Genomic DNA, 22,137 nt, shown 5'->3' with positions numbered 1-22,137 from the left:
CGCCATATGCATACGTTTGGCTCTTATTCACGCATGGATCATCCGATTGGCGCCAAACTGGATATGTATGACCTTTGTTCACCTCTAAAGAGCCCAACGGGTTTGAAATGTAATTTGGCTCCACTGCGCCCCCTAAGTTAAAACATGGGTTGTATCTCCTCGACGCATCGACCGATCTGCGCCAGATTTTTCGACAGTCGTCGGGCAGCGCCGCCGAACGCATTCACGCCTGTCGCCCGGCGGACGGGCGGGGAAAACGCGCGACAGCTTCTGCGGCGGCTAGCGGGCGGCGATGCTGGAAACTGCGGCAGAGCTTCCGCGGTGGTGAGCGGGCTGCGGCTCTGGAAAACGCGCGAGAGCTTCTGCGGTGGCCGGAACCCCCGCGGTGGCCAATAGGCCGGAGCGGCGCTTGCTGCGAGGGCCGCCCGAGGCTGCTCGCAGCTTTAATTTTATTTATTTTTTTTTTATGTTTGTTTTGTTTTGTTTTGTATCTCATACTCATGTAAGGTGACTGGCAGCACAATGTACAATTTTCTATTTTTTTCTGTTTGTGAAAACACAAAACTAATAAAAATGTTTAAAAAAAAAAAAAAGCCACGAGGAGCTCATAGCTAAGACAATTGACTATATACATATTATCTGGCCCAGGAACACTTTGGTAACGCCACTGGGAAGCTGTAGAATCTTACCCAAGGGAGAATTATATTGATTCCCTATTGCATGTTACCTTTACAACCTCAAATTGTATAAGTTTAAAATAAAGAAGAAACTAAACTCTACGTTTCCCCATTCCAGCATATTCCACCCACATTCAGACTGTCTTGCTTAAAAAATTTGCAAAATAAAAAAAAAAAGTGCTTGCATTTTCCCCAAACTATCAACTGCAGTGGTGGAGGGTTTATGATTTGGGATTATTTTCTGCAATAGGTACTTTATTGTCACTGAGTATTCTAAAGTCAAATAAGAGGCAAAGAGATCAGCTTACCTTGACCCAAACTGGAGCATCAGAAAATGTTCTCATTTACTGCTACATGACCTCATACAGCAGCAAATCTACATCAGAATTTCTGAAAAAAGAAAAGAATCCAAACAGCTTTGGTGGGACCTTAAGAGACCCATGTATAAGCAAGTGCAGAGAAGACCTTCACCATGACATGAAAGGGTAAATATTGCTAAAGGTCGTTCTGCAAGGTGAAGAATCGTTGACAGTACTTGGTGTTTCTACTCAAAGTTCCTCCATTGCTGCTTCATCTGTGGGGAATCCTTAAATTACAAGGTCCATTTTTCTGTCCTTGTCTGAAATATGGACCAAAGAGATGAACTTCAACACAGTTCACCCTTCAACACAACACAACACATAACTTCATTGTTACCCTAGTAACAATGCTGCATTATAGGTACCTCGGAAGTCAGAACTTGGAGCTGGGTCTGATGTCCGACCTGAGGTAACAACATTCTCGTTAAGAAGGAATTTCGTAAAATTTGTTTGCATTACCTGTTACAAACATCATTTTAAGCTTTACTTTCCACAAGCAAATACAACTTTTAATTTGTTCAGTTTAGAGTTGCAGGCACTACATTTAAAATTGATCTTAGACATACTCTTACATGCACATCTTGAAAAATAAATATGTTTCCATCACATTTTGCTATTGATGTGTGAGAAGCGGTCATATTGGAACACAAAGTTGGTCTTTCAAGTCGTACCTGGAGGTAGTTGGAGTTTTTCCCAGTGAGAAATCTGAGGGCGTTCCATTTGATTTTTACGACTGGGAAGTTGGAATTTCCCAGTTCCGAGTACAACTGCAACACAGCATAAGCAAAGCAATCGATACAAAAAAAAACTTTAACTTCTTAACAGTGTGTAACTTGGTGAACTTGGAGAACAGTATGTGTGTGCGTGTGTGTTGTTGTTTAACTAAACAAGTTAAAGCCAAACGCTTTTCAATCTTGGCTTGAAGTGTGGAACTATGAAATCGTTCATTTACCACCTCTTAGAGCAATAAACTATTTCTCAGGCAATAAGCACCACAGAAATTAAGCAGTAAATTAAATGACAGAGTGCTCAGTCTGCAGCGGAGCTTTAACTTCAGAATAAAACCTTATTTTCTTTGTGATTACCTGTAATCATCACAATCGTTGTTCTGCACACTCACACCAGCCCTCACTTCTCGTTACTCAGGAGTCATTACTCTTAATTAGAGATTCTTTAGTGATTCATATTTTACAGGCCAAGCTGCACTGCTGGAGGCAGCCAATCACTCTCCCATGAGTTCCTCTCAGCCAATCACAGCAGCTGGTCCAGGTGGTGGATCCTGAGAGGTGAGGTGGCCTGCGGGCTCTGATTCAGGACCAACTCTTCCTCCCACTGCTGTCCTTCCTCCGCCGAGGCCTGAAGCTGATCTGGGAGCAGTCCGACCAGCTCTTCCAGTCTATAAACGCAGCTCGGCGCTTGAAAACCCATCATTAACCCATCATAAGTGACATGAGCCACACCCACTGGCTCTGTTGTCACAGCAACAAATTGTCAGGATGTTTTAACTGTCAGCTCCTTGGCAGGGACTTTTTTTTTTTTTCAGACAAAGTTGTACGGGGTTCGGTTTACAGCATTCAGGACGAGCCATCGCATTTTGTGTTAATTTGACATTTATTCCGCTGTGCAGCTGAAGAGGGAGGAACATTAACCCATCCATCATCTCTGAGCTCATAAACGGCAGTTAGTGAGGTGCAGCAGTCAATAAGTACAGGTTGATAATCAACAGTGATGAATCACTGACTTTTATAGATGTTCTGTTTCTTTTTTTATGACATTTTCAGGGAGACTAAACTGCACGCTACTCTTTCTCTTGCATTGTGGAGCTGTTCACACCCCTAGAACGATACTTAAGAGACATTAGATGATGCACCGCAAATTTGAAGAATTACATTCTCATCTTTTCCCTTTGCAGATACTTTTTATTTCCAGACTTGAGGGAGATTTGGAGGTTATCGCAAGCATAATGTGGATCTTGTTTGTGCTTGTGTCAGTTAATCCCTTATCACGTCATCAAAACTGTTATATAAACAAATGGATCCAAATGACAGCAATGACACATCTTTACCAGTAATTTCAGCCAAATGAGTTTTGGTTATGCTTTTAATCTTGTTTAATTAAATTTAGCTTTAGTGTATTAACTACCGATTGTCTGTAAAATGCCCCAGTTTATCAAACACATTTTAATATCAAATACCGTATATAATTTCTCTACAAAGCTAACATGCAAAATATTTTGAAAACTTTGAGAAATGCAGTTTTTTAAGTGTCGAGCATCAACCAACACTCTGTTTGGGTGAATGAAAGATTTATAGTGTATGCTTTAGGAGCAAACTTTGGAAACTTCACAGAGAAAGAGTCACAGTATTTCTCCTCAAGGCACAATCTCAGTGTCTGCTGAGTGTCTGCATGCCTGCAGGCAGTAGAGACTCAGTTCAGTCCTGTGAGGACCCATACCGGTAATTTAGGCCCATAACTTGCTTTTAACTTAATTGTATGAATATTAAGAGAAAGCACCGACTCCAACCCATCAAATGTTTCAGTTTTGCTAAGAAATTATTAAAATATATAAATGAGAGCAGCGGTTTTGGAAATTCAGTCATTCTAAAACACAGTTCATGTAAGAAAAGACAACGGGAGAGAATAAAATGGATAAAATCCTAACTTGTGTATGAGGTTGTAACTTAAATATATATATAGAGAGAAAGGGTTCTGCAATAAAAAAGACTTTCTGAAAACATATTCTCAAAATCCTCCTCCTTTGTCTTCTCAGCCATGTTTTGTAGAAATGTAAATTAAATCCTAAACCACAAATGTTAAAAATCAAACCAATCCCTGTGCCTGTGAACCAAATTGTTGTCTATTTCAAAGAGAAGTAATAATGTGTGACTGATTCATGTTTTATACAATTTCAAGAGAAGCAATGTTTAGAAAGCTTTACAACTAATTCATTTTCTATCCTGGCAATGAATTTAGTTTTAAGAAACTACTAACGTTATCGAAAACTGCTTGTTCTCCACATCTTTCTGCAGCCTGATTTGTGTTCCCAGTATGTGTTCAGGTGAGTATATCAAGGTGCTTACATGAGTCTAAACTGTTTCTAAAAGGGAGCAGATTTCTAGTTGGAGCCTTTTTAGCAGCAAAGTGACCCACACTGATGTGAATCGCTTTAATTTGTTGTAATTAAGCTGATTTGGTGGATAACGGGGGTTTGATAACGAGCAGTTAAGTTAATTTGTCTTGTTTGGATAAATACTTTGATTAACACGACTGAGCTGCTGAGCCCCACTGATCCAACACACACTGAGACGATTGATGGTAATTGTGGCTCTCAGCTGATTGGAGGTCGACAAGCACTACAAGTGTGTTGCAAACTTCAGTGAACAACAGAGCAAAATGTTCAACTGTGAAAAAAAAAAAAAAAACACTCACCAGGACGTAATCGCTTGTAAAATGCTTTTCTTACGGATCATTTTCAAATTACTCAAGAGATCCTTACTACTGATTTGGAGAAAATTAGGAAAGTTATACTTTTAATAGCAAAATAAATACACACTTATGGGACAAAAGTGAAAGATTTTGGGCAGTTTAGTGACTGAAACTTGTTTTTAAACTTTGTGATTTCAAAAGCATTTTCATGATTAATATAGAGTGTCAATTTCTTCTGTTTCTTTCTTAATTAGTGATATTTTCTCTAAAGCATTTATATTATAAATCCCTGAGGAACTGTGTTAAATCTTCACTTATTTCACCTGAAGGCTTAGAGGTGTTAGCTGGATCCTCGCAGCACCTTGCAAAGCTATATACACTTTGAGCTTTTCTACATTTTTTCACATTTCAGTTGCAGACTTCAGTGTATTTTAATGGGATTTTAAGTGATAGACCGAGCAAAATTGCATGACATTTTGAATTGGAAAGAAAATAATACATGGACTTCCTTTTACAAATAGAAAGTCTGGCGTGCATTTAGTCCTCCTCCTTTACTCTGATGCCCCTAAAATCCAGAACAGCCAATTATCTGCTGAAGCCACCTAATGAATAAATAAATAAATTAAACAAGGGCGCTTTCAATTTAAAGCCAGAACCTATATTGAATAAAATAACGACATACAACACAAAACAAACATCAGTGCTACTCAGTTTTAATACTTTACAAAATGTAATTTAATCTGTTTATGTATTTGTTTTTAAAATACTTTCTTTTTTGTCCCTCTTTCAAGTAAATTTAGTTTAAATTTTCAGATTGTCCATAATTTTCTTGATTTTATGAAGAATCCTTCATCGCAGCATCGTCCACAGAACAGTCAGGCTTCTTTATCAGGACTTTAAGTCCCTGGTTCTGATGCTGCTGCATCCAAGGAAAAAATCAATCTTTACTTTGCTTTAGACTTCAGAATCTCACTGGAGAGTCTATGCATCATCTTCTTGTGCAAAATGTTGCAGAGAATATACATCATCTTGCTGCAAACGCTGAAGAACCTCCTTCCAGAAAGTCAGTTTGCTCTGTCCCTTAACGCAGATGGCTTCGCTTTGTTTATGTATTTTGCCTGAGTATGAAAGATCCTGAGATTCTGTCATAACGTCTGATTTTACGATTATTAGTTACCCCCCGCCCTCATCTAATCAAACATTTACGCAACAAACAAAAGAGTCTCTACAGTCACACAATTCCACCTTCTGCGGCCGGTTCAGACCTGAGGCTCATTTAGCCTCTCGATCTTTTTTTGTTCGTTTGTTTTAACTTTTTTTCATGATGCCTTCACTAAACCTTGGACTAAAAAGGCCGGTTGTTTCTGTCTCATCAACAATATTATGGAGAATATTTTTTGCGCTGTTACGAACTTGCACACTAGTAGATCGAACGTTTTTGTTTTGTGTATTTTTTTTATTATTACTATTATCAATAATTTATTTTAGTCAGAAGACAGAAAATCACCCGTAAACAAATCGCACAGTTTCTGTTTCTTTTTTTCAGGACAGGAACCAAGCATGATCTAAACATCACCGTAAAGATGGCATGCTTTGCCACCTCCATGATCCGCCAGGCGGGGTTGAGGGATTTACTGAAGCCAGAAAAAAGGCCCCAGGCTGTAGGTGGAGCCGGACACCAGGCCGGGAACCGCTACAGCTGCCGCAGCCGCTGCGTCCTCCGTTGGATATTTGGTCTGTTTGACGTCCACATATTTGAACCCATGTCGTAAGAAATGTTTCATGCTATTTAAATATACCCAAATCTTCATTTGTCATATGTCATGCAGAACTATTGGGAATGAACAAAAGTAAATGTCTTGTGGCATAAATATACGCGTTTTTTAAAAATTATTTATTCCAAGAATAATTGTATTAAATATTGAAATAGTTTTTATTAGTTTTATTGTATTTTTGAATTGCAGTTCTAGAAACTTAGAGTTTGCCTACAAGTACTAAACTGTGACATGGCAGCCAAATTTTAAAAACGCGAAACTATTAATAAATTAAAATATGAATTGTTATAAATTCAAATGTAATCAGATTCAAATGAGCATAATTTAGAAAAATGCATAAATAATGAATGCAACATTTTAAAGAGAACAAATATTTTTATTTACTTAATTGGAAATGATGATGTTAAATTATTCTTATTTTGAACATTGTGAATCACTCCATTTATCAATAAATAGGAAATTAACCTAAAGAGAAAAATCAAAATGAGAAAAGAAAATCAACTATAAAAAACGAATTAAGCAAACAAAAAAACATTTTAATTGTATTTCTTTTATTTATTTATTTTTTTTTCTCCAAACTGAGCACAGGGGGTACAAAGCTCCTTTCATCTTCTCAGAGGTTGTACAGTTAGTGCATTCGGTCCTAAAAGAATGAAAAAATAGATCTGATTAAGTAGAAGTAGAAGTGCTACATGAGGAGAAGATGAGGTAAATCTGTCCAGACGGAAGAAAAAACTAATGTACTGATGCAGAGAAAAAACAAAAACACACATCATCGTCATTAATAATATTATCGTTATATACACACATTAGATGCATAGAATACTTTCTCATCCAGTTTTTACATAAATACCTATATACTCCACCCCAGAAAAACAGCTGATCTGGGATCCTACTAGTTTCTGTACCTGTTGCTGTGCTTTGAAATGAAAAGCTGCATTTTCCTGCATTTCTTTTCTTTTTTTGTGTGTAATTTTCGTAAGTCAGATTTCGCTTACATAATTACCTCAAACAAAGATTGGCATTCCAGATTTTTTTCTGTTGGTGAGGAAAACAAAAGCTGCTGAATTAGTTCTCCATAAAGGAACCTGAACAAACCACAGGATTTTGAGACAGAATGCAACAGCAAGCCTAAAAATTTGAGCTCAGCTCGGATTTTGCATTCAGAAATAAATAGCTGAGTCAACACCATGTTCTCCAAGTTCAGTGTTTAGAGTGAATGTAATTAAAAAGTCATCTGTCAGTGTTGCTCAGTGTATTTCATACAAGTTTGTGCAGATCCATTTTAGTTTACATTCCTCATGAAATGAAGAGCCATTTGTGTTTTTTTTGGTTTCTAAGAATGTGGTTGGATTGTAGCAAATTTGGAGAACCTCGTTCGGTGTGGGGCGATGGTTCACTCTTACTACTGACTGAGCAGCTGAACTCATACCGGGCATTCAAGGTGTGAGTTCAGGACCCTCCTATAATGATCCTACCACCTCAGACTAACACCAATACTATTGATGATGTTGTTTTACTGATAAACCACTTTGATAAGGAAGTTTTGAGCATCTTTGAAACCCTCAGAGAACATTCATGATTTATTATCTGTAATGAGGGAGCACATTGATCCTTAATTACCATCTAAAAACATGCCCAAGACTCATCTGAATTCTTGCAGGGTTCTTAAAAAATTGCAGGGTCTTCATCCAGTGTGAAGGAGTCCTGTTTCTATCAGCTTTAATTTAACTGCATATGGGAACACAGGATAGGAAAATACAAACTTACAAAAGATTGTAGCTGATTTTATTTATTTTTGCAATAAGTTTTCAGCAAAGCTATCATCCATCACATCTAATCGTCTGGATTCCTTATTGAAAATTGAGGGGGAAGCAATAGACTCAAAATCTTTCAGTTTGAGGGTTTTGGAAGCAGCTTTGCCTCAAACACCTTCAGTCAGGATTGTCAAAAGTCTCACAGACTAATGCTTTTGAACAAATTCCCGGAAGGTTCCTCCTTGCTCTCTGTTGAAGGAACATTGTTTCTCCCAGAATGCCTGTGAGCTGGTTCAGAAACCTGCAGCCCAGCAGCTTTGAAAGTCTTTTTTTCTGTTTAATTTTCAGGACACAGTCTTTGTTTGGCACCAGAACCAAAGTCAGGTTATCATCCTTTTTTGCCTCTTGGAAGCATTGAAACCTCGTCAGTCCAAATCTGACAGAAAGTTTTCTTTTTCTTAGGAAAACAACCCTCTGTTCTTCTTTTCCTATTCCATTGTCCAGAACAGAAAGGTTCATCGTCCATCTGTCAGTCCATAGCAATAAAAGCTGTCTGTGTCTGTATGTGTGTGTTCATATGTGTGTTCGGTTTTACTCTGCAGTGTGTGTGTAATCTTGCAGTGAAAAGGGTTAAACCTTATTTTTGACTAAAAGTCACAGGTCTCAATTCCTTAATTTTAATGTATTTATTTGCTTTTTTAAATTCAAATCGATGTATTTTTTGTGTGTGTATATATGAGATGGCGCAGAGACAACTGTAGTCTAATCGTCGCTGATGACATCCACGTCCTCGCTGCCAGGCTGCTGCGTCGCTGCTCTCCAGCGGCTGACGTGTTGGCTGCCCTTCCTCTTCTGCTGAGCTTCAGGAGACTCTTCCTCCAACTTCTGCCGCTTGTGCTTCGTCCTGCGGTTCTGAAACCACACTTTTACCTGCACACACAAACACACGCCGTCACATCAGAATACAAGGTTCATATGAAGCTTGGATGTTGAAAATGTCTGCTTACGCTTACTGCTTCTGGTTTTCTGTGGTTTAAGATCTGAATAATCCAAAATTACTCTTGAAATGGCAATCTCTCACATGCTAAGAACGGGTAAGCATTACTGCTGCTAAAGGTGATTCTATAAGCTACTGTTTTCATGTAACACTTTTTAAAGCAAATAATGGTGCAGGCACTTTATATCTGACATTGGATTTACCTAATTTAATGACAAAGCAAAATTTAAAAAAAGTTTGTTTTCACATTTTGATAAATAAATTTGGTTAACCATGATTTTAACCAATTTATTTGAACCCTTTCCAAATTCCCAAATGCTAGTTTTTGTTTGAGCATTTGTGACTCTCATAGTTCCAGAGTCGAAACTCTGAAAAGTTTCAACTCTGCAGGATTTTAGAAAAAGAACATTATTAAGTGCAAAGATGTGACAGTCATTAACCAGTGAAGATTTCTACTGCTTGTAGGTGTTATGATTTTGATGTTTTCCAGAGGTGTTCCATCAGTTTCGATCTAATGATGTTCTCAGCAATACAGTCAAGTAAATGTGGCTTGTGTTCACATATAAAGATGTATCTTTTCACAAAGGATTTACAGACATGAAGCATGCTTTAATTTCTTCCCGATTCCAACAATATTAAACTAATTAAGTTCCGTCTGATTAGAATCTGTCAAATAAATAAGCTGGAATCCACAGAATCCACTTTGTTTTGGGTAGTTAAAACACAGAAGCTGTTTCCTCCAACTGCAAACATGCCTGAGAACAATGACGAGCCATTTGGAAATCTTCGCACAGCTACCAGCCATAACCACAACAAGCTGTGATTCTGTCACTGATAGGAATGATTGTGTGAGAGCAACTCGGTGATTTAAGACCTTTTCGCTGGTAAAACATGACCATGACATGTAGAGCTGTTCAAACTCGCTGAGCTGGCTCCAAGATCTTGTTGCGCAACCTGTCAGAGGCTGTAAACTCTAGATCAGCATGATAGATGCTCTAATTACCTTCAAACATCAGATAGGTTTACCACAGATTCTACTGAGGATTCAAAGTAACACTTCTTCTTTACAGTGAAGAGAAAAACAAAGACAAGAAGAGATAACATTAAGTGAAAGATTTTTTCTGATATATTCAGTTAATCTATTAAATCAGGTTTTTGTTATATTAGTACAGACTGAAAATGCAAGAGCAATCATTAACAACTGATTTTATTGCCATATTTTAAAGTAGCCTTTAAAGAAAGTTAATAAATTCCTTGATTAATGTTTCTGTAATCTGATTTTTGTATAGCTGAAAACACAGGCTATTTGGATAAATATGAAACATAATTTTTAAAAAAGTACTTTAATGAAGCTGGCTGGGTTTGTTTTCAGAAGGATTACCCAACAGACAAACTTCTGCTGCTCAGCATCAAGAGGGAGCACTTCCACGATGTAGAGCCCACGCACACTGGCATGATTTGTAATGGAAAACTTCAAGTTTGACTGACCATGCCAGCCTCATACCAAGGCTAAAACCTTGCTACACTGACAGCACTTTGTGTAAGAAACTGCAACACTCTGTCCAGCTGTAATGACCAATTCATTTCTCATATGACCATAAATACTGGCCCATGCTTAGTTGATCTTTATTTCCCCACTGGATGATAAACAAAAGGCACTTTTTCAAAACTGATAGTGTAGACCCAGAAACCCAGATATTTCTGTACCTGCCTAATCCATTCAGGGTCCTGAGACATGGTTTCTATTTCTAGTGATCAATGGGTGTAAGGCAGGGTAAACCCAGATAGACTGTCAGTCCATCACAAGACAATATCAAGACATACAACCATGAACACTAACACTTGCACAAAGGACAATTTGGCCAATTAGCTTAACGTACATGTTTAGTAGGAGGAAGCCAGAAAGAACCGGGGACTCCCACTGGTCCACCATATAGCCTAACCTGCCCCATATATAGGGAAAATTCACAAATCAAACAGGATCATTGAAAATATCCTGGCACAGATAAAGGATCCAAAGGTTGATACCAATGATACAATCTGAGAGAGCTGTGTCAGTTTCTGGACTGGGTTGTGGTCCCATGCAGTGTACCTCAAGGAATAGAAATGTGAATAGGCTGCTAACATCTAGGAAATTATTAGCATGAAAGAAAGCATCTCTCTGGTGCAAAAATGACCAGGGAATATTAGCCTGATAAAAAAACACTCTCTTGTTTTTTTGTGTTGCTCTGCAAAGAAGGTCCAGACCCTCAGCTATTGAGCAACAATTGTTTGCTGGAGGCGTGGGCCCTGTTGAAGCTTTAAATTTTATGCAGTTGATAATATTTGACTATGACGGTATGAAGCTTACCGTGAATTGCCTGCAAGGTAAAAAATAATCTGCCACTGCGAAAAGAGAAGTGTTGAGCTGAATGAGATGGTCGTTAATGTTAACTCAATATTTGCAACAATATTCACTTCATGTGCTCCAATTGGTATAACTACAAGCGGACCACAATTCACAAATTCTCCTTCTGTTCACTGATTGACCCGTAGAAATCCTACCAGAAAAATCTAGATCTATGGGAGAAATGTCAGATGGAGCACTGAAAGCAGATGAAAATTGAGCAGAGTTGTGCAGGATGGCAGAATGGCAATTGTTTTGCAACATTTTGCATGAATATTTTCTGTATTATCAACAGTTCAGAGGGGGCTTTTTGGATCATCAGATACAAAAATGACATACTTTCCTGGTGAGCAGTTCAAAAACAAACATCCAAAACATGCACAGCACCAACATTTTTCACTCTTAGTGTAAAGATTCAATTATTTAACGCAATGGTGGTTTAGATGATTCTTATGAAAACTAATATAAATTAAGTAGATTTTTATAAGACCTGCGTCACTTTTTCTCTGCAGGGCCCCTTGTAGCCCCCAGCAGTAAGAATGAAAAATTTATTGGCACTTATTTGGACGCCAGCCCTGAGATGTCCCGCAGGAACGTTGATCACTTGATCATTACTGCCTGTAAAGGCGCGCTGATTGCACAAAGCTGTGACTTATGAGTGATTAATAACCGCCGCTGGCAAGTGACTGGCAGAGCTGCGTCCTTCTCTTCCTGTCTGCTGTTGTGAAATGAGCTCATAATTTATGAATCACATCGTTTCACTGGCGTCAGGAGTCCAACCACCGCATCGACTTGATGACAAACACCATCCTGAGAAAAGGATGAGTTCGCTGACTAATTGCCTACTCAGCATTCCTCACAATGCAAACACACACTGACATCACAGTTAATAATGCCACTGAGCAGAGCAGCATATATATATATATATATATATATATATATATGTGTGAGTGCATGTATATTTAGTGTGCAGATTATTAATTTAGTCATGATCTGGCATAGTTCTATCCACTAGATGACAGCCAAGTATTTATGGCTGTATGATTGGTGGTGTGCCCTGAAAATGCATCAACAGACAAGAGAGGCATACTGTACAAGTGGAATGACATAAATTTGCAACAAGAGTCCAGTCTGAGTCGTTAAAATCACTTTAGCGTCTTTGATTAATCAGATTTGTCCCAAAGAAAATATAGATTTTTTTTTTTAACTGTCAATCTTGACCAAGATTGATCAATCTTGACCAAGCAACATCTGCAGTGTAGCTTTACCAAAAGCTTCTGCAAAGAAATATATATAGTTTATCACTTTAGAAAATTTATGAACCTTTGGTTTATAAGACATGTGATTAGGAAACTTCACAGATCTTAATCCTTGTTGAGAAAAAGTGGTCAGTTCTCAAAAACTAACATGAAGAAACTGAGGGCAGCAAATGAACTCCAAAGAGTTATAAGGTAAGACTAGATCCCCGTCAGTCTGCATTTGAATCAGAGGTTGGTATCCAATATGTCAGATGAATTACAAAAGAAGAAAAAATCTTCTTTGGTATACTTTGGTCATTCTGTTTTCTTTACTCTGCTTTTTTTTTTTTTTTACCCCTCCAGGGGGTCTTTTGTGGACTCTAGTGTCCCTTATATGATAGTAGGCTGACAGAAAACGGGGAAGGAGAGGGGGGAAGGCATGCAGCAAATGTCGTCGGGTCCGGGAGTCGAACCCGCGACGGCCGCGTCGAGGACTCAAGGCCTCCAAATACGGGTCGCGCTAACCACTACACCACCACGGCACGCCCTTTACTCTACTTTTTAAAATAATTATTTAGGTAGAAGACAAACTCAGGCGGAGCTTAAGGCAAGACTTGGTAAGCCGGACTGATTTGCTAATCCTCATTTCTTTATCTGTTCTGAAAAATATCAGTCATATCTGCAATGATTTATGTGTCCCACTGGTTCATTATTCCCAGAGTTGTCAGTAGCTGTTTGAACTAAAATCTTATTCTCCATCTGTCAAAAACTTCTTAACATATTCAACTCCAGAAATGGGATCCAGTTGTTTCTTTTGGATAGGTTGTCAGTAACAAAGAAACATCAAAAGCAACAAAAAAACATGATTATTATAAAAAAGACAATACAAGATTATTATAAAAAGACTATTATAAAAAAGATATAGCTGCTTTAAGGCAGATCTGTTGTTTCAGGACTTTAACTCAGTACTGTCAGCTTTTTTTGTCTAACTTTAGTATTTACCATAACAAACATCTTGTCTGAACCGCCCCATCATGCACCTCTGCCTCTGTTTCCAAGATGCCTCACCTGTGTCTCAGTCAAGCACAGCCCACTCGCCAGTTGCTTCCTCTCAGCTCCGACTACGTAATGGTTTTTTTCAAAAGCTCGCTCCAAGCGCAGCAGCTGGGAAGGTGAGAAAGCCGTTCGGATCCGTTTGGGCTTTCTGGAGAATGGGCCGTGAAGCAACAGGTTCTCTGGACTGCTGTCCTCTCCTGAAAAACAAACAAAATTCAAACATTCGGTTGACTTCTTTTATTGCCATTCTGCAGTAAAATATAATGTATCCAGTGGACCACAAGGTAATCATTAATGAAAATAAAATTGTGAAAAAATTTTAAAAAGTAGACTGGAAACAAAAAAACAGATAAGCTACGCTAAATGAAGAGCTTATGCATGTTCAATATCACCTACTGATGTTTATCTCATCTGCAGTGTAGCTTGACATCCTCCTTTGTAATTTTTTGATGAGAAGAAAAGTTGGAATGCCGTATTTGGTCCTGAATCTTATCTGGAGGCTAAAGACCATCCTGCATGCAGCCTGAAAGGCTGAAGTCAGGCCCAATTATCTAAAATTGCCACATTTTATTGTTGATAAATTAGAGTGTCATTGAAAGGTCCATTTATTTCAGTAACATAATTTTAAAAATAGTTTTCCGCACAAGGCTATGATGAGTATATTTCGTAGCTGAGCAGAAGTGTGGTTTCAGATTCTTCCTTGAGTTCGACTGTTCCACAAACTTTGATATTTTCCTCTGGTCCAATAAATCTGAATCAGGTTCTACACAGTCATTACAGTCATTTAAGTCAGGTCTGTTGAAGCAGAGGCACAAACTGATCAGCAAATGTAAAAAAATTAGAAAAAATAAGGTCATGCCAAAGCATGTAGATACCTATAAAATACGTGAAAATCTAGACTCTAAAAATACTTTCATATTACCACGGCTATAAATAACACTATAGTTAGGAGTCACATGTTAGGAAACCTTTAGAGATTTACACATTTAGTGGATAGGTTCTGTAGTAATTTATTTAACTTCATTAGAGAAACTGGCTAGTGTTTGATAAATATGACGGTGATAACTGTTTGGCATAGTTTAAGTGCAACATTTCACATGAGCTAATACTGAGCTCCCGAGTGTTTAAAGGAGCCCTTGAACTTCAATTCCCAGGGGTCAGGATGGTTTTTAAATTCATATCTGAAAGTGGCTGTCAGTTTTGAAAATCGTTTCTTATATTGGTCTCATGTCTAATTTTCTGAAAAACTGAATTTATGTTTTTTGTTAGCATTAAGCCATCGTTTTCAAAATGAATAGGAATGAACACTGCGTGTAATGGGTTTATGTAAGAGTTTCATTTTTTGATTTGAAGTGCTGATATAAATAAACATTTTACTGACATTAGGATTTATTCAGATTAACCTGTTTTTCAAGATTCAATCATTTCAGTTGCAATCAGTTACTTTATTCCATCAAAACAAAACTGGAGCTGAAAGCAAGAAAGTATAAAACTTCTGAGACCTGAACAGTCAGACTGACTGATGTCTCTGTCTTTGCCCTGTATGGTGAGGATATAAACATGAGGGCAGTCCTTTTCCACATTATTTCCACACAAAAATGTCCCTAAAAGCCTAGTTCATTGTTTCTAGACATGCACTGATCACTTCCTCAGTTTCATTTCTGAACTGAGCAAAAATGCAGAGCTCCTAGTTGTTGCAACATGCCTTTGTGTGTCTATTTGTTCTGCCTAATCTGAACAAACACCTTGTCTGTTTGACATTTGCATCTGAATCAAGAGTTGAGCCGTAAACTGAAATTGAAACGCTCATCAACAAACATAAAAAAGATTGGGAGAAACGTGAATGGGTTTGCTCAGATCCCAGAGCTCTGGTTGTGGATCCTGTTGCTCTGCTGGGTTTCATCTCTGCAGCAGAACAAAAAAGGTTCTGATAATATTTCAGAACCTCAGTGAGAAAGGATTTTTTTGCGTGTGAAAAATTTAGAAACTATTGCTGTTTGGTCATTAGATTGAGCCAAGAAGCGAGCTTACACGTCGATGTTCAAACCACAAATGAAAAACGTTTTAACCAGATGCAGCTTTGCTAACTCAAGCTATCTAAAACCCTGCTCTTTATAGCGCTAACCGACTTTATTTCCATGCAGATCGTTTTTTGCGTTTTTCCATTTCGGTTTGTCTAATTTTACTGAGGTTCTAAAGCTAGTCTTCTCACTTTTGGGGCGAACTCGAGTCTCATTTGCTTACGAGGCGAAGCGGTTGAAAACTCCGTGTGACAGCGACGCTGAAACGGTTTCTTTGTTTCTTCGCCCCAAACCGACGCGCAGCTTCTGCTTTCATTTTTCCTGACTGTTTATTGAAATCGCACGTAAATCTATCAATACATTTTTACATACAAACAAATATACGCTTGGGTTCCTTTTAGCCCGCTGAAAAGGAGTTGCGGCCGCCATCACGCTCTACGCAAAAGAGCGGGCTGTACGACAATGATGGCGGGCGGAGAGCCGGCACGTACCGGGCACCTTTTATCTGGCGTTAGCCGTCTTATTCACATGCAAATTCAGAGCCGTGACTGGTGGCCGTCATGGTTTGCAAATGTTTCTGTTCAATGTCAATTGATGCTGTAATGTAGCAACTGCTCGAATCGAAAAAATTAATCCGCAAAATTGAACAATTCAATATCTACTCTAATTTTCTCCTCATTTTCCAGTTTTAACTAATTAAAGAGATTAAATGGTTATTGAGATATTTGAAAAGTTTAATCACTAGCTAACAGCTTATCTGGGAAGTAAAGTGACATCTTTGATTTTGATATGAACAAGAACAGAAAAATCTTTTGATTTTACCCTCTGAGCGAGCATCATACGCTCCGATGTGTAGCACAAACAGAGAACAGTTTGTTTTTATTAATGTTGATAAGATGCATGTTTATTTATTTATTTAAATTTAAGAAGCATGTTTATTGGAAATTAGCATTTAGTTTCCTACAGACGCTTCTGCAGTATCCCTTTGTAAATTAAGTCTTTCAAGTAGGGAGGACATGGACCTCGATAAACTCTGAATGAACCTTCATCACAGATGCAGAACCAAGATTAGCAACAGCAGAAATTCAGAAGAAAACAGAAATGCATCTCTGAATCAGGATAAATAAAACTTCAGGAGAAACATCAGGCTTCACATTAACTAGAGATTACTGTCATTTCTATTCCTCAGCTAAAGTTTTTCAACACTCTTGCTGTTTAACTTGGAACCTTCAGTAGTAACCACACAACTCCTCCAATGGTTGATGCATTGTGCTGAGCAGATGAGGCAGTTGATTATGCTAGATACTAAACCCTGCTGCACTTTAACACAGCCTGCAGCTAAGCTGGAGCTTCTGCCCTTTCCAAGAATAAATTCTCACAGTTTTCATCAGGTTAATGTCTCATCAGTGACCTCTATATAGAAAAACGTTTCTCAGTTACAGTTCTTAGACATTTAAGCATTTGTCTTTCTGAGCAGAATTTACACTAGGAGTAAACAGAACACAGACAGGGAGAAAGAAAAACCTTCTAACTTAAACCAGACCTGTTTGCATCAGATGATTAGCCTTGTGAACACCTGCATTCAGTTCAACTGACAATATTATACTGAAATCTTCTTTTGTTGATATTTTTTGTGTAAAATGAAACTTATGCTTTTTCTGTTTTCTTAATAACGGTATAATTTGATGAATGAAAGAAGAGTCATCCAGAGATCGGCTGATCAGTTGGTCAAATATAAACAAAAAAAAAGGCAATTTTATTAATCTAAACAGTCCCACCAATTTCAGTCTTTAAATGCATCAACAAACAGCACATGGTTCCATTTACCTTTTAGATTTAGTGAGAATCAGATAAAGTAAGTAGAAGTTTATTTGCATAGCATCTTTCAAGATATAAATCCTAAAGTGCTTCAACAAACAAAATAAATGCACAAACCAAATTTAAGCAGAAGAAGCTTACAGATATGCTTTGACACGAAAATTAGAATTCTGTAATTCTTTCATTTAGGTTTAAATCTACTAGAGCTATCAAAAATGCAGTTTATTTCATGGAACTGGTGAAGCTCAGTATTAGCAGGCCTAACCTCAAAGAAATATGATATCATCAAAGAAAGGCCTAATCTCTGCAAACATAAAGCTTAACTCAGAGCAGAAAACTAAGCAACTCCAGCAATGATTTAACAACAAACTACATAAAAACAAGCTTTGTCACACCCACTCTCTGATTATGGCTTTATTTGCATCAAAGAAAGAACAGTGACAAATTTCCTAAATAAATTAATTAATTTTAAAAACACCACTACGGCTACTAGTGAGTCATTGACAAGCAAATTATAACTTTTACTTCCTTGCAGTTACTTTCAAAACACACCGTAGCATCCAAAAAGAGACACTTCTCTAAAACCAAAATGCAAAACAGATGAAGTGAGCCTTTTAAAACTGTTTCCTAGATTGTAATAAAACCTGACAGATTTATTTTTTTTAATCTGGGGAAGTATGAATGATCCCGACTAAGCTACACATATACTTTCAACATAATTTTTTTTTTTGACAAAGCTGAACAAAAAAAAAAAAAAACACAAAAAACAAACAAAAAAAACCTGTGAGTAAAAGTCCACTCTTGTTAATCTATTAAATGATGACTCTTTGGCACTTCCTGACCCTGGGGAACACTCCAGTGAGTTAGCACAATGCAAAGGTTAAAAACATCAGCAATCTTAGAGAACAAATCTGTCCATCAAACTGAATAATCTGAACTCCATCAATTAATAATAAAATATGCAAGAGCTTCATCTCAGACTCTGCAAGTTAGTGTGTTAAATGTTCAACCCCGGTGCAGGATATGATCATTACTAAAGACTGAGTGTAAAAACCGTAAAGCACAGTGTGGAGAGTTGATGATCTGGGCTTGTTTTACAAGCACACAAACTTGAATCAAATGTGAGGTCACCTGCCGGACAGCGGACTGGAACATCGACAGGACAATGATCAGAAACACAGCAGCAAATGCATGAATGACTGAAAAAGAAAAGAACCAACATCCCTACCTCAGTCTGTGGTTGGACCTTAAGGTAGCTTTGTAGAGACAAAGTTCAATAAACTAAAGCAGTGCTGGAAAGATGACTGGGCCACAATTCCCCGACTTCCATATAATCAGAAAATGACTGGATTTATTGCAGTAAAGTCGATTCTACAAGCAGTTAGACCATGAGAGGTGACTCTTTTTCCACATGGATTTTCTAATTTGATGTAGTTCTTGTTAAATAAAGCATTACAGTGTAATATGTGATGTGCGTTTATATTAGTGAGTGCTAATGTTTCATGTCACGCAGAAGCGAGGACTAGGACAGTTAAACTGTCCATGTTGTAAACTGGAGCCGAGAAGCAGGAGCTGCAAGAGAAGTGAGGCTGTCAGCTGCTTCCACATAATGAAGAAAAATGCGTCTGTATGAGAGGAGGTGCAGCAGACAGAGGAAGAGGAGGTGGACAAGAAAGGGTTAAGGGACCACCTGTGTGGGACAGGTATCAGAGACACCTCAAACCCACACTGAGACTCAGATTCATCGCTTCTGAAAGTAGTTCTTTTGGCTGTCGTACTGTTCGTTCTTATTAAATGTGTTGCAAGGCTGAAGTTATCTGAAGCAGAATTGTTCTCCTGAGATAAAATGTAATGAATTAATGTCAAATCAAACAGCGACAAATGTTCCCTTTGTAAATGTTAAAATCTGCATTTCTGATTTTTATCAAACCCTTAAAATAATAACGTTAATTATAAGTCATCAAAGGAGCTGCTGAGATAAAAATATCTTTAAAAATCCATTTGAAAAAATAAAATTGTTAATTCAAACTAAAAGACGCTAAAAAAAAGTCTGAACTTTAGAATGTTCAAATGATATTTTAGAAATTTTTCTAAAAAAAACCCCAATGTCCACAAAAAAATAATAATTATGCTAATCTTGCCTCTCTCATAACATTTATGAGTATATTTACACATGAAATACCAGAATTCATATCTAAACAGCTAAAAATTGTGGCATTAGGCAGCCTGAAATGATTTTGTAAAACATAAATTATTTTAAAACTAATTTATGAGTAATTGTATAATGTGTTTGTTTTTTTTAATCTGAGATTTGATGTGTTTTTTGTATGAATTCTTATTTTCTGAAATATATGAATATGTACTTTTTTTGCTATTTTTATTGAAAGATAAATGTTCAAAAATGTATGACGGTTTTTTTATTTTTTTTATTACAATGTTATTATGAAATCTTTTTATAGTGCAATCATAAATTACTTCAATAAAATTATATTTTTAACCAAGTATCAATTTGAATAATGTCTCAATTAAGGTAAAATAAAATGATGATGAATTTTACTGGTTTAATATGATTTATCCTTCTGGCTTCAAGTTGTGTTTAAATTTGACTTATTTGCTCTAACACTTTGACAGTTTCTAAACGTATAATTAAATAAATACGAAGATATGAGAAAGTACTTCAAATAAGGTTTTATTTCATGACTGATTTAGAATTTTATACACATTAACAATTAGGTTTTGAAAAGAGCAACAATTAAAAAATCATAGAAGTTGCAGTAAAGAGTTTAAACATAAACAAATAGGAAAAACTGTGACCTTTTAAACAAGCAATAATGTGAATAACCGAGAAAAACAAGCCGTGATGAAACGGCGCAGGTGTGAGATGAGTTCACGGGGAGTCAGAAAACTTTGTTCAAACTTGTAGGGTTTTAAAAGCGACAAAAGAAGAGAACCCCGTCATTTCGTAATTTTATTTTATTTTTTACTAAACACTTCTTTTTAAGTGTAGATATTTCTTTTGATCTTTATGTCTAAAACGAAAAAATTAAAAATAATAATCTGAAATAGTTTGACAAAATTATAACATTTTATTGGCAGACATTAATTTGCAAAAGTTTTCAAGTTTAAACTAAAACGTATTTATTTATTTATTTATTGCTTTCATTTTTCTTTTAATTCCGTTCGTTGTTTTAGTTTTAGTTTTAGTTTTTTTTTAGTTGGTTTAGTATGCTTTTTTTTCTAAGGCGTTAATTTAAGATTTAGTTTTTTATTCTAAGTTCAATATAATCCCAAAAATCACTACATTTTACTTTGTTTTAACTTTATTTACGCTCCACCATTGTTTTTTCCCTACTCATGTTAATAACCGCTTTATTGTATTTGCTCACTTATATTATTTTACAGCTAAAATGAATTAATCGTTTATGATAAAATACAATAACCATCATTTAGTGAAAATCATTTCTGCGTTCTGAACTTCTGATCTGGGTCGAACCTCCAGGTGCTGCGCTTTCTGATCACTGATATGATCAGCTGCACGTGCCCCGAACGTATCTTCAGCTTATCAATTAAAACAAAAAAAAATAATAAAAGGGAAGAGCAAAGAAAATAAAAGAAACAAGCCCACAAAATGCTTGCTGAAAGCTTCCACTGCTTTTCGACCACAAACAAGAAAATTATTTTAATGAATAAAACAAAATGATCTATTTATAGTTGTCATTGATCTGTGATGCAGCGCTAATGATGAACGCCATTCAGCTCCATTCTATATCATAAAGCCAAGAAAAGATTCAAGCTTGGGAAAGACCAGAGATACACTTTATATGTAGCATAGTTTAATTCTGTGAGAGTGAGGGCAGTTTCCAAATAATAAGAAATTGTCTCTGGAATGCAACAACCTGAGCTTCAATGTGTACACACGAAGCAAAGTTGTGTTTAGTCAGTGTCAAAAAGAGAAGAATCTTAGAAGAGCAGAGACAAAGCATGGGCAAACTGAATACGAAGGAGGAAAAGTTGAGTGAAGCGGCGGCGGAGCGCCCTCGGCTCACCTTGGAAGCGGTGTCCCAGGAAGCGGCTCCGCAGCACCCAGGGGTAGAAGCTGAGCGCGTCCCGATGCTGCGGGCTGAAGAAGCTCTGAGGGGGGATCTGTAGCGGGTGCAGCGGGAGCCCGCCGTGGCTCTGCGTGTGTGTCCCGGTCTCCTGCAACATCATGTCCGGCCCGGCAGAGAACAAAGTCCTCCCGCTGCCCCCCTGGAAGCAGGAGCCGAAGACCCCGGTGGCTGAAGCCGGGTGCAGAGAGTCCGGGAAGCGGAGCGCAGTGGGCCGGATGGGTTCATCCCCGGAACTGCCCCCGCCGCCGCCGCCGCTGTGGCTGCTCGCATCCTTTCCCACCAGAGACTCTATGGTGAAACATTTCTTGTTATTACTGTGTTGGAACATGGTGAGCACCTGAGCGGAGAGGATGAAGAAGAATTTCAATTATTCTCGTCCAGTTAGTCCTGTCCTTCGGACTCTTGGGGTTCAGATTCCCAATTCTTCCATAACTCTTCCCGATTGTCGGCCTGTGCGCACCAGCCGTGCGTAAATTCCAGATTTGAGCTCCCGGGAGTTTCCTCTCTCCGCTGCAGAA

General features: G+C 37.6%; 2 protein-coding genes across 3 annotated transcripts in view; one reads left to right on the top strand and one right to left on the bottom strand.

Annotated features, from left to right (window-relative positions):
* Positions 1-22,137, top strand: part of samd12 (sterile alpha motif domain containing 12) — a 168,382-nt gene that overhangs the window by 17,333 nt on the left and 128,912 nt on the right. The window lies entirely within an intron of this gene.
* LOC102234690 (homeobox protein EMX1-like) lies at positions 6,744-22,127 on the bottom strand. The gene is made up of 3 exons (XM_005802085.2): positions 21,557-22,127; positions 13,684-13,868; positions 6,744-8,924 (listed from the first exon to the last, which is right to left on the bottom strand). Exons 1-3 carry the CDS (start codon positions 21,945-21,947, stop codon positions 8,757-8,759), a joined length of 744 nt encoding a protein of 247 aa, XP_005802142.1. The 5' UTR covers positions 21,948-22,127; the 3' UTR covers positions 6,744-8,756.

This window comes from Xiphophorus maculatus, chromosome 13 (genome assembly GCF_002775205.1).
Source record: "Xiphophorus maculatus strain JP 163 A chromosome 13, X_maculatus-5.0-male, whole genome shotgun sequence".
Taxonomy (NCBI): Eukaryota; Metazoa; Chordata; class Actinopteri; order Cyprinodontiformes; family Poeciliidae; genus Xiphophorus; species Xiphophorus maculatus.
Note: the sequence above shows the minus strand (reverse complement) of the source record. Positions and strands in the feature narration are given on the sequence as shown.